A 12368-nucleotide genomic window follows, 5' to 3' on the forward strand; every position below is an offset into this window, starting at 1 on the left:
CAGAGCCAACCAGGGGACCTAACACCAACAACAGTGAAACACAGCAGCAGTTCAACTAGAATTTCTGCACCCCTTAAATTTCTAAATCAGTTTTATAATTAACCAAGCTCTTAGTCAAAGCTAAATGATTCAGTAAACTATCAAACATAACTAAATTACTCACCACTTAACTGGATTTAGTCATCATATTTCGTTATTAATTTAGGCATTTTGTAACTAATTTGTCATTAGTCAACAAATTATTAATGCATTTAAAAAAATCTACATACATTGAATACCTTTTTAAAATGAATGAGTTCCTCACTATGGCAGGTCAATTTTTTTCTTACTACGCGGTCTTCATGATGGCCTGTTCTACAGCTGCTAGTTCTTTTGCCCAATCTTGGATTGTTCTTCTGCCATCTCAGCTGTAATTTAGGAATTTCCTTCCTAAACATCTCATCCTCTCTCTACATCTTTTAAAACCCTCCTTAGAACCTCCCTCTTTGACAAAGCTTTTAGTCTCCCTTCCTACTTACCATCTCTCTGGCTTAGTGTCAGGTTACACTTTTGTGAAGTACCTTGGGAGAGTTTCTATGTTAAACTTGGAGGATCGTTCTTCTTGGAACAGAAAAGGTTAAGAAGTGATCTATTAGAGGTTTCAAGATGAGATATTTTTATGGAATAGAAGGAATAAAAAGCACCCTCTGGCAAACGAGTCAACAACCAGTGGTCATGGATTTAAAAATCATTGTCAAAAAGATCTGCATGGAAGATGAGGAGAATTTTTTCACTCAGTTATTCAGATTTGGAATGCTCTACCTGAAGGTGGTGATGGAATCTGATTCTATTAAGAAAAGTATGTTGGATAGGGACTCGATGAAGAGGACCTTATAGGTTTACAGACAAAAAAAGTGGGATTTGGACCATCGGGACTGGTCTCTCAAAAGGCTTGCACATGCATGATGGGCCGAATTGCCTCATTCTCTGATGTAAGTTTCTATGATTGTAAAGGCACTATATAAATGCAAGTTACTGTTGGTTGCTCAACTGTCCACTGAAACTGTAAGAACTTGTTTCAAGAAACAGTTAATCATGGAAGATTAAACGGTTGAAATGATTCCTAATCTGCAAGAAAAATAGAATTGGTGCTAATGAACAGTCTTATGAACTTTGAGATTACAGGTTAGGCTTTTCAATTCTAAGCATATATAACAAATATTCTTACCTAGCATCTACTCCATCAAGCACCTTTTCCAACTGGTCACCAATTACTTCTTGCTTCAGATAATACAACATTCTTACTCGCAAAAGCACCCTGAATAACAACAGTCAAATAAAAAATGTAATTTAGACACACAATGCTATTATTAAGTAAGGCTGTTTGACAGATGTTATATCAATTAATGGGAAAAAGACACAAGCTGATGAACTCGAAATAAAAACAGTTTATCTTCCTTAGCCGTCTATTGTATTCGTTAATACAATCCCTTATTTGGTAGTCAAAAAGTACAGATGCATCTTTATAAACTGGCCATGTCATTACAATTGTGCACCATACTCAGTTCAACACTCTTATAAATATCACTAGTAGAAAGCTTTAACAGTAGAGAAAATACTTATGTTACTAGAATCAAAGAATTAGTACGGAAAGTATTAAGCGATTGCCTGACTTACTTATTGCAGTGATGTTTTAAATGTTTTTTGTAGCCATCATCCTGGAGCAGGTGTTCTGGGTTATATTTCCTGAGCCACTCAGCCTTCTGCATGTCAAATGTACTTCCCTGGATCTTCACCTTCTTCCCTTTCCGGCCCCTTGGGACTGGTGCAGACAAACCTAATAAGAGAGAGTCCAGAACAAAACTTAATTTTGAATATGGTTTTAGGGAGGAAAAAATGGAAAACAGGTTAGACAGGGTTAATTTCAAGCTTAAGTATATTTACACAGGAATGAGGCTATTCAGTGAGATGATGCAGCCAAATTATTTGCATGTCACAGATCAACACAGCATAGAAGGGTCTCTATGAGCTCACCTTGCTTGTGTTTTCACATTAAATTCAACACAATCGCTGTTTACCTACAACAAATTTATACACCATAGATGGTGGCATATAGGTTGACATTGTAAGCCTCCAAAAATCCTTCCAAAAACTAGAGTTGACTTATACACTGAGTATAAACTATGGTCCTCCAGTGTGGGTGGTCGCCATTTTGAAATGTGAAAAAAGCACCAGTAATTCATACTCAATTGATGTGGTATGGTTTACTGAATGAATTAATTGTATAAAGTTACCTTTAAATACAATCAAAGCATTTTAAAACTTTTAAATTCATTTTGGCATCTGGCACAGAGTTCATCAAATTCATGCTGAGTCGCTATGGCTATGACATCATAAGGATCAACCTCTGGATCAGATGTTGCGCATTTGCTTTCAGAATCATCACTCCACAACAAATCATCTTCCTCTCCGTCCATTGAATTAGATATTCTGCATTTTTTGAACGATCTGATGGCTCTTTGTGCACTAATAACATCTCATGATTTGACAACAAAGCCACGCAAAATATTAAGCAGGGCAACACACATATTTCCACCCTTTTCCCCCTACTTCCTGAAGCCACTGGTTGATTAGTGGTATACAGTTCAATGGATGCTGGACACACTCCAATATGTCACACAAACAGTTAGTGTTGATACAGGAGTCTCCTGGAGCATTAGCAGGCTGTTCAACAATGGAAAGAGTCACAACTGAGCCCAACCCTATCTCTATTGACAAACTTGGCTTTGCACCTGACTGGCTTACTACTACATTCGATGTGAAGCACAGATAGTGTAAGGCAACTTCCTGTTCTCGGCTTTCGTGTGCTCAGAGGCTATGTCACCAATGTGACACCACATATACTGTCATTCATCCACCTATTCCAATTGGCGCAAACATGACTCTTGAATAGCTTGTTGAGGCATAAAACTGAAGGTTGAACTGGTACAACTGCAATGTGGTGTTATTTCTTCACAGGCGCCTCATGATCTTATCGGTTATGTGGAATCTGAACATGTCCCACACTAATAAGCTGTATTCTTTACGTAAGCCACTAAGGAAATCTATTCCACACATTATCTAACCATAACTGCACTCCATTCTGATCCCTCCAACTGTTGTCATGGACATGCACAAAAACTCCTGCAGGAAACTTAATGTTCGACATGGTTTTACATTTGAAAATTACCATAGGCTTTAATTTCTTTCCGTTGGCCATGCAGGTCAATGACCGTGAATCGTGTCTTCTCATGTCCTGTCATTTTCATTAGAACTGTTTTCGAACCTTTGCACTCCACAATTTGGCTTCTGGGAATATTGAACTTCATAGAGGTTTTACCATGTTGCTAATGTGACACAATGGGTACTCACAGTTTTTGCCAATGTTGAACTGATGGAAATTGGTAATTTTGGCATTGAGGTCTCTTGGTAGTCTTTGAATAATTTTGATCTTTTATCACAATACTAGACTGTTTTGTTCTATAAAGCAGCTACATCAACCAGCGTGTTGCTCTGAAATCTTTGCTGCACTAGGTTTGATTTGTCCCACTTTAGTGCATATAAATATATATTTATATAATATTAGCACTTCATTTCTGGTGACACTAACCGCTCCGATGATTTTCAAGGACCCATTCCGATACTTGCTTCTCAACAACAGGCCAGTGGCTGGTCCCTGTTCTGACTGCACATTTGGCCTTGGACATCATCTTCAGGGTGGATTCGTCCTCCTTTCATTCTCACACCAGTTTTTCATGAACACCAAATTCCCTCGTTGTAGCACAGTTATTTGGTGAGTTAGCAAATGTTACAACCTTTAGCTTGAAAGCATCTTTGTACTTCATTGTTTTTGCTGGAAGACCCATTTCTGTTCATCACTTGCCATGCCAGCACAGTCTGCTGTGTGTGTGTGTGTGTGTGTGTGTGTGTCTGTGTGTCTTAAACTCCTGCACATCTTCTTCGCAACACAGCCTGTACTGCCTGCTCAATCACATGCATGACTTACAGTAGAAGGCAAGTAAAACATGGGGGGCGGGGGGGTGTTGTGTGTGTGTTTGCGTGTTTGTGTGTGTGTGTGTTTGCGTGTTTGTGTGTGTGTGTGTGTGTGTGTGTGTGTGTGTGTGTGTGTGTGTGTGTGTCAACTTATGTGAGTATATGCAAAAACATGGTTTTTGAGCCAAAAAAATGGGGTCGCCTTATACACTGTGATCAACGGCACTTTATCTCCATGGTGTCAAAACAGAAATCTTAACCATCCCAAAAATGTCACTCAAGATGAAATTACTGCCAATTTTTCCTGGCTACCATCAAGCAGGTAGCTTCCCTATACTTGAAACTGTTTACAACCAGGCCTGATAATTGCTTCAAGGAAGGCTGAGTGGAAATGACAGACAACATTGATATTCAAATCCAGGTCCCACATCTTCACATAGGACATGGTCTTCATCAAGATATCCTATAGGGTATTTTGATAGGTTAACACTGCAGTTATACCAGTATCACAAACTTTCAAAAGGACTGCAAGTAGATAACGTCGTCATATTGTCCAGTTGCACTGAGTCAGGGAACTCAGAGCTCCATGTAGTTTCCAGAGTTCTGATCACTAGCCTCTAGCTACCTATGTAGGAAAGGAGTAAAAGGTATACAGAAGCTCGATTCATTCAGGGCTCTAATAAGATTTGATTATATAAAATTTAATCTATGTTAAACATAGGCAAAGTTAAATTAATTTGCTTCTGTCTTTGTGCATGTAACTATGTATGAATATATCTGAAGACACCAGAGTCAAGTTACATCAGAAATTCATTGCTGCCTATGAAAATGTACAATACTTCCACAGTAATTGTTGAACTGAAGTTATGAATGGTAGATTAATCACAGGACGAGTTAATGTGCAGTTTCCTAGGAGATGCATATCACTGTTTAGGACTGAATTCTATGATATCGATCAACAATTAATGGAAGCTGCAAAGACTAGCCATACCTATATTGAAAGCCTATTGTATTTTCAACTATCACAGACCTCTGTAAGGTTAAATACAGACATGTCTACGGTATTTATTAGTGCCATCTCTTTTGCCACTATCTGGAATGCTTGCCCCAGTATTACGTCCTGCTCACCAGACTCTTACAGTTTAGTTTCATCCTTAAGGAGTGCTTGTACTGCTTGAGGCAGGGATGAGAGAGACTATCCTGATAGACTTGGAATTTATGTTGATTTCTGCAGCCAGAAATTGTTGGAACCTCTAGTCAGGTTAACACACTCCACCGCATAGATGCTACACAACCCTGTATCAATTAATACACTAAGGCATAAGTCAATGCAATGATGTGTACTTTGAGAAGCTCAGTGGACTGTTATTTACCTACCAACAAGCATTTATAAAAGTACCAAAGATAACCATAGTACCTTGTTCTTATTTTGATTTACTCTGAAACAAGATTTAATTAGTAGCTTTTAGCTCCAGCCAGTGTGCCAGAGTGGCATCTTCTGCTGACCTGGACTTATCTGAGGGGATGCAATGTACGCTTTAAGCTTCCGATGGATATCCAAGCAGAAAGTGGCATCGTCGTTTGTGGGGCTTCACAACTGCTGTAGTATAATTGTAACCATATAAAGTAGGCTTCTTCAGAAAAAAAGTCAGATTTTAAAAGAACTTCTTTTCTGAATTGCCTAAGATTTTTAATCCTGCAAAAGTGCTGATAATCCCATGCTCTCGTCTCACTTTAAAAGACTAAATTGAAAACTAGGGAGCAGAGATGCATGAATGTAATTAAGTAGCCATGCTTGGTGCTCTGCTTTCCCTGACATGAAAAAAAAACTATAGTCCCATACTGTCTTGTACAATTCCAAAAACAGCTGCGATATGAATTCAGGGCAGAACAATACACTCTGGTGTATTGCTAGTCAGTATTCAGTCTTGCTCCCTTTGCCATGTCAAATGCTTGTTGTACTAATGCTTTACAATACTCTGCAGACTGTTAATTCATATATCATTTTACAAATATATTCCTTTTGCAATCAATACTTAATAATGCACACATGCAATGTATGAAAATGAAGCTGAACATGTTGCCTTGCTTGAAAATATTAACCAGTTATATATTACATTTGGCACTTAGCATTGCAAAATTATAATGCAACTTTCTAAAAGTATTATGGCACTGAGCCCAGTGAAAAAGCCAGCTGGGCAAGACTTACCCAGATGGTTTTGCAGTTCCTTTGTCTGTCCATCCTCTGTTGGGGTAATGAGGTCCCAGATAAAACTCTTTATCTTTTCATCTCCTCTGTAGTGAGCAAGGCAGTATACTAAGAGTGCACGACAAATTGTTTCCACATCTTGTTCCACTAGCCGTCTCTTAAACCGTCCATGTGATAGAATGTCTTTCCAGCGGTCCCACCTGGAACACATTGAAAACCAATCAGAAAAGACTTTTTTTTAAATGCACTGACTGACCATAAATCATCAACCACACTTTAAATGGCTTTGACTTTGTAATTCTCACTAATGTTGAAAATTGCAATACCTCTAATGCATGAGGTGAGAGAGTGCAAGTGTTTATTAGTCCTAACACGTGATCAAATGAGGAATTTCTGGCACTGGCAGGGGGGTGGGTTTCTACAGCCTGAAACATGCAGAGAGGAATCTTTACTTTGGTTTAGATGCTCAGCAATGGAACTTTGGTGCCATTATTATTTGGTTGGAGAAGGCTACCTTGGGATTTTCTCAGAGAATAATTTGAGTTTTGATGTTTCAGAATGTGAGGTGAAGCTTAGTGCAGCTTTATGCATTCATCAGCTAATCACATGGTATTTGAAAATGGAATGAAACCGTCATAACAATTTGCCCTTGCTGGAGAAGTTGAATTGGTAGAGGACTAATTTTGTTATTTAACTAAAGTGGAAAATAAAAAAGAATATCTAAAATATGGATCTTAATATCAGAATTTACATTTTTATTTATGCATCCCACAGAATAACAAGACACAGAGTGCACAGAAGTGATGTGGCAACAAACAAAAATATGAAGGAACGAAGGGGCGGTGTGGAAAAAGAGCATCCGAGAGAGAAACAAAGATGAAGTGTTAACAAGGAGGAGGAAGTGTTTCTCCTATAAAGCTTATTCTGGTTGTTAGACTGAATGTCCAAGAGCAGTCTTTGGGTCATAAATAGTTCATCAGCTTCAGAAGTCAGGCTTATGTAACCAACAGAACTCATTGCTTATATTTTTTTGCTTGCTGGGTTTTCTGATTTGGAATTTTCTGGGCCAAAAGCTTTGGAAAGGGCTGTTTGTGGCATTGTTACAGCATTGGTTTACAATTTAGAATTTATTTATTAAGCTGTGGTTAGCAGCAGCAGCGTGAAATATATGAAAAAAATTAATGAAAGCATGGATTCAAAGTTCATATGTGGTTTGAACTCCACAGCGCGCACACACCAGAGCGTTGACCATGACAAAAAATGAGACAATCTTGCACTTGATCACGTTCTGGCTCATCTCCTGAGGGAAGTGAATAACTGAAGACAAACCATTCAAAATAGATCCATGAAATTTCTGCCTGCTTTTAAGAGCTAGTTTTTTTTCATCAGCTTCAAAATAAGTTGCTGGTGAGGCAAGTAAATATGAAGGAGTTGAATGCTTTTGCTCAAAATTGTGACACATCAGTTAACCAACAAACAAAATCTCCAGCTGTTAAATGATGATTAAACATTCCATCACTTGGAATGTAGGCGGAGGTGATTTTTAAAACAAAAGACATATCATTTCAAATGTTTCATTTCTGCCAGGCTGGCCAACAGTTTGTGACTAGGTTACCTGAAATAAACTTCCATTCTGTGCTAGATTCACACCAAAGAAAAAGCTTGGCTACCCACATTAGCTTATAGGATCTGTCATTATATGCAAAGTGTACATCATGTTTGCACCCAATAAGTTCAAACAACATTCATAAAAACACTAGGTAAAACCGAAAGGTTGGCTGAATCTGAAAATGAATGAATAGGAAACAGGCATGAACCTCAACAATTACAAAAAGAAAGCAATTATCTAGTAATAAAGCTAGCACGGAGGAAAAAGGGGGATATATGAAAAAGAAAATACGGACTAAACCCTACAAAATTAAAAATGCTTTGATCCCCTTCGGCTAGATATCAACTCTGGCAAGTCTAAGAAAAGGCATGACTCATTCCGTATTCATAATTTTTTTTTTGGTGTTCTGTCTCCTATGTCACTTTTCATCCATTTTCCTTGGATGTTTTAGCTCCTGCTCCATATAACTGCAAGTTCTTTCTTTCTTTCTTTCCCTTTCATGCCTCGATAGGGCAGAAAGCCCTTAAACAGGTTCGTGAGGGGCATTTCTCTACTGCAGCAAGAAACTGATAGTTCCAGTCTGCAATATTCCCTGACCAAACCACAATTAATCTCTAATTATCCTCACCTCGGGCTTACTTAAAACTGGTTAGTTGCTTGACGATGGCCTAAAGAGACACTGGCTCTTTGGTATATCATCATCTGTCCTTATACATAGCACTTCACCTGATCTATTCTAGGCAACAACACAGGAGATCTGTTAATAAATTTCATATTTATCTCAAAGTATTTAACAGCTCATGATTTGTGTTAGTTTATTACCTTGATTGAAAGATATGTTAATATTTTTACACTTTTAACCACTGGAAACGTTGCTGTTTTTTTTAAATGATTTGCAGCCATAAAAAATTCCTGTTGTTATTACATAGTCTATTCTCTGACTCACCTTTATCAACGCCATGGGAAATTTGCTAGTCTATAAAAAACAAGGCAATCTTAGTTTCTTTTAAGTGCTGAAACAATCAGTAATGGAGAAATTACGAATTCTTATGAAACATGATGTAGACATAGCTGTTCAAAGTATTATGTATTATATCTATTCAAAAACACACAAAGAACCCAAAATATTGCTTGATGATAATATGTCTGAGACATGGTTTTCTGATTATTACATAAATTTTTAAAGATATTTTATACCCATAAATTAGCAGGTTCTTCTCAATTCTGAAGCACTCTGTTCTTCCATATGCATGGCATCGGTCATATGGCCTGCGTAGTTTAGGTCTATCCTCCCCATCACTCTCTGCCTCTGATAATTCCGCCAACTCATCTTTAGCAGCATTGTAAGGCCTGGTTTGTTTCCTTACTCTTGGAGTGTCAATCACTAAGCTGTTCTGTAAAGAGAATGATCAAAAATGAAAATTTATTGGAGAGAATTTTTCCTTTGGCGGGCAGAAGCAGGTGGGGAGCCGATTGGTGCCTCTGGCGCATGCCCACCGAATGAATTAACGAAATGGCGCATGATGACATTGGGACGCACGCTCGATGTCACCTTGTGTCATTTTACACGTCGGTGTATGGACCCGCTCCCGCACGCCGACAGCAATATTCTGCCCATTTTTTCTGCAGGTTATTCTGGAAGAAAACCTTGAATCTTACAGCTGTTCGGAGGTCACATTTGTGAAATACTCAGTATACGTGAATGCTAAACTGAAAATGGTGACTTACCCTTCCATGTATGGCTTCAAGGTCAATTTCTGCCTTTTTTGCCCATTTCTGCCAGAAGTTAGGATCATCCAAAGCAATGTCACTTCTGTTGCCTGATGCAACAAAACTTGCCTGAAATAGTTAAATTAATTGTTAAAGAAGTGTGACTTACTATTCAAAAATCATTAGAAAAGAAATTAATCCAAACACTGATCACTTTAAAAGTCATCTTTAAACTTGGAACCTATACCACAAAAGGTTAAGTTATGGTCCTAACTCCTGAATGAACCAACTCTCAAGAGTTCACAGATTCAATTTTGAACACTTTTTTCTCTCAAAAGTTGAAGTCAAGAAAATCCAATTTACAAAAATTTGATTAAAATTTAACACATTTTATTCAGTAAAAATGGAATTTGACCTACTCATGAGAAACTGAGCCAGACTGGAGCTTTGATTCTAGCAGAACATTACCCTGAAGCAAAACTAAGGAAATGGTCTCTATCTCAGATGTTCAAGCTCCATCCCCTTTATGGACCTCATATGAATACTGTAATTGCGATACATAATAGTGTTGTTGAAGGACTTAATTGTAGACGTTACTTCTCTCACATTGAAAGGTGCTAGAATTACACTAGGGCAGTCTACTTTTCTTTAATCATTCTTGTGACAATTTGTTGTGAAGTTATTGTTCACCACTGACTGCCCCTTAAACTCATTTTGCAAAATGTAGCACAAGAAAACCCCTCTAACTCTGTCAGACTCAGAGAGGCAACAGCTCCTTTCAACTCATTAGGCCTACAAATTTCAAATAGACCAAAACAGCAAACTAAGAAAGGATCTGATTAAAAACAAGCATGCAAACAGAATCCAACAGGGATATGAGAGGCAAGGCTGCTGGGACTCAAGAACTGCACGGACATACAGACTGCGGTTTAAATACAATCGAGTTATAATGAATTATGCAAACACCACATTTTTAAATTTAGATCAATGTGTACAGACATGTTACAAATTAGATAAGTCATTTAGATAAAGCTATGAAAAGACAAACAGCTGAGTGGCAGTGATAAATTTACATTAATACACTGGAAACTTACAACTGTCTGTTCATTAAAAATCTTTCATTTGTGCTCGCCAAATATTCAAAGCTTTAGTTGCTGTTGTCACTCTTGTATCACCGTCTCCCATTGTGGATATAATTTATCAATTACAGAATGATAAATTGATATGGGCAATTTCCATCAGAAATGTGGATATAGGAACTTTTATAATTACCCATATTAACTTGGCATTCTGTAATCAAATAAATGGGCGTGGATGGGGATGGGATGCATAGCAGGGCAAGGGCAGGAAGGGGAGGAGGAACAGGGATAGGAGGGGCTGGGGCTGTTGAAAGAGCCGGCGAGGTGGCGCGGGAGGGTCTTGGGCTCACTTTCTGGAGAACAGCTCAATGACATCTCCCCGCAGCAGTTGGAGGCAGGGACAGCCAGGTCTCTGGCACTCGGAGGGCTGCTGGAGACCAGCCACCCTCTCGGTCCGAGTCAGGTGATGAGCCCCTGGAAGTGGCCGCCAAATCTATGTTGGAGATGCAAAGACAGGCAGCGGAACATCAGGCAGCGATTCGGCAGTCACTCAGCAGACTAGAGCAAACGATGGAGGAGTCCATCTGCATTCCGTCTGATGTTGTGGCTCCAACATGCAAGCACCTCTAGGTCACCATGGGAAGGCTGGCGTCCACCATTGAGACCTTGGTCCAGCAGGTCTTGCCTGATTTGTGTTCAGCCCTGAACTCCATAGTCTCACACCCTGATGGGCATCATCAGGATATAGGCGACATATCACCTTGACCTCTTTCCATGTGCACTATCTCCTGCAGGAGTCAGGGTGGGGCCCTCGGACACCCACAGGGAGGAGGGGCGTCAGCTGGACACCCTGGAGGTCTCCTTCAAGGACATGCCAAGGGTGTGCAGCCGCTCATAGACCCCTCTGCCTGGGACTCCATCCACTCCAGCTTCTCAGGCCGCCGAGGGCACTTCTGGCCACAGGTCACCAGAGGACGTCCACCAAGGTCATCACAGACATCAGGATTTGGCAGTCAGCAGGCTGCCTCCACCTCTGCTGTGGATGTCGGGCTGCACCCAGCTGTAGCGCTAAAGTCGGGGCATTAAGAAAAATGGATGTCACTTTTGGGTCATGGGTGTTCTAGATGTGTGACTAAATTGCACTTTTGTTAATACATTTGATGCTTATGTGAATGTTCCTGTCAACTGAAGGCGTTGTGATATTTTACTTTGGAGTCCTCTTGTTTTGAGGTTTAGCCTTCCTCCCCTCAGTGATAGTGTCCCATTCCTGTGATGTCAACCTCAATTTGAACTGGTCTCTGCACCCTTGTGTGAGATCAAGGGGATGTGTCTACATCTTTTGGAAGTGTGTGATGTTAGCGTTTCTCACCCTTCTTCCCCAAAGAACCCCATTGAGTGAGGGCAGCACATTAGTATTGATAATCGAGCAGCATGTGTGTCTCCTCAGTAGTGGTGGCAGAAGAAAAGACATGCACGGGACGAGGAGATCCCTAGGCGTGTCCACATCTTAGTCGCAGCAGTTTTGCAGCATTAGATGGTGTCGAAGGCTTCAAGTCTTCTCTCGCACCGACCTTGTTCCTAAGTGGATTCTCAGTTCCCAGAGTGAGCTCACTCACAGGGTCCCACGGACCAAAGCAAAGATCATGGCCTGGCAATTCATGAGGCAAGTGTGAATGCAGGACTTGTTCTCGCTGCAAGTGGGTGGACATCCCCTGAGTTGAAAGAAGATGGCACTGAGGGCGAGGAGAGA

The 12368-nt window shown here is 39.8% G+C and overlaps 1 protein-coding gene across 9 annotated transcripts in view; it reads right to left on the minus strand.

Annotated features, from left to right (window-relative positions):
* Nucleotides 1–12368, minus strand: part of chd9 (chromodomain helicase DNA binding protein 9) — a 286738-nt gene that overhangs the window by 42619 nt on the left and 231751 nt on the right. For all 9 annotated transcript variants that reach the window (XM_041192748.1, XM_041192754.1, XM_041192751.1 and 6 more), the window contains 5 exons: nt 9558–9668; nt 9027–9223; nt 6221–6420; nt 1657–1816; nt 1208–1297 (listed from right to left, as the gene is read on the minus strand). In XM_041192748.1, coding sequence (XP_041048682.1) covers nt 1208–1297; nt 1657–1816; nt 6221–6420; nt 9027–9223; nt 9558–9668 — 758 coding nt within the window. The remainder of the gene's footprint in view (nt 1–1207; nt 1298–1656; nt 1817–6220; nt 6421–9026; nt 9224–9557; nt 9669–12368) is intronic.

The sequence above is a fragment of the Carcharodon carcharias genome, chromosome 7, assembly GCF_017639515.1.
Source record: "Carcharodon carcharias isolate sCarCar2 chromosome 7, sCarCar2.pri, whole genome shotgun sequence".
NCBI lineage: Eukaryota > Metazoa > Chordata > Chondrichthyes > Lamniformes > Lamnidae > Carcharodon > Carcharodon carcharias.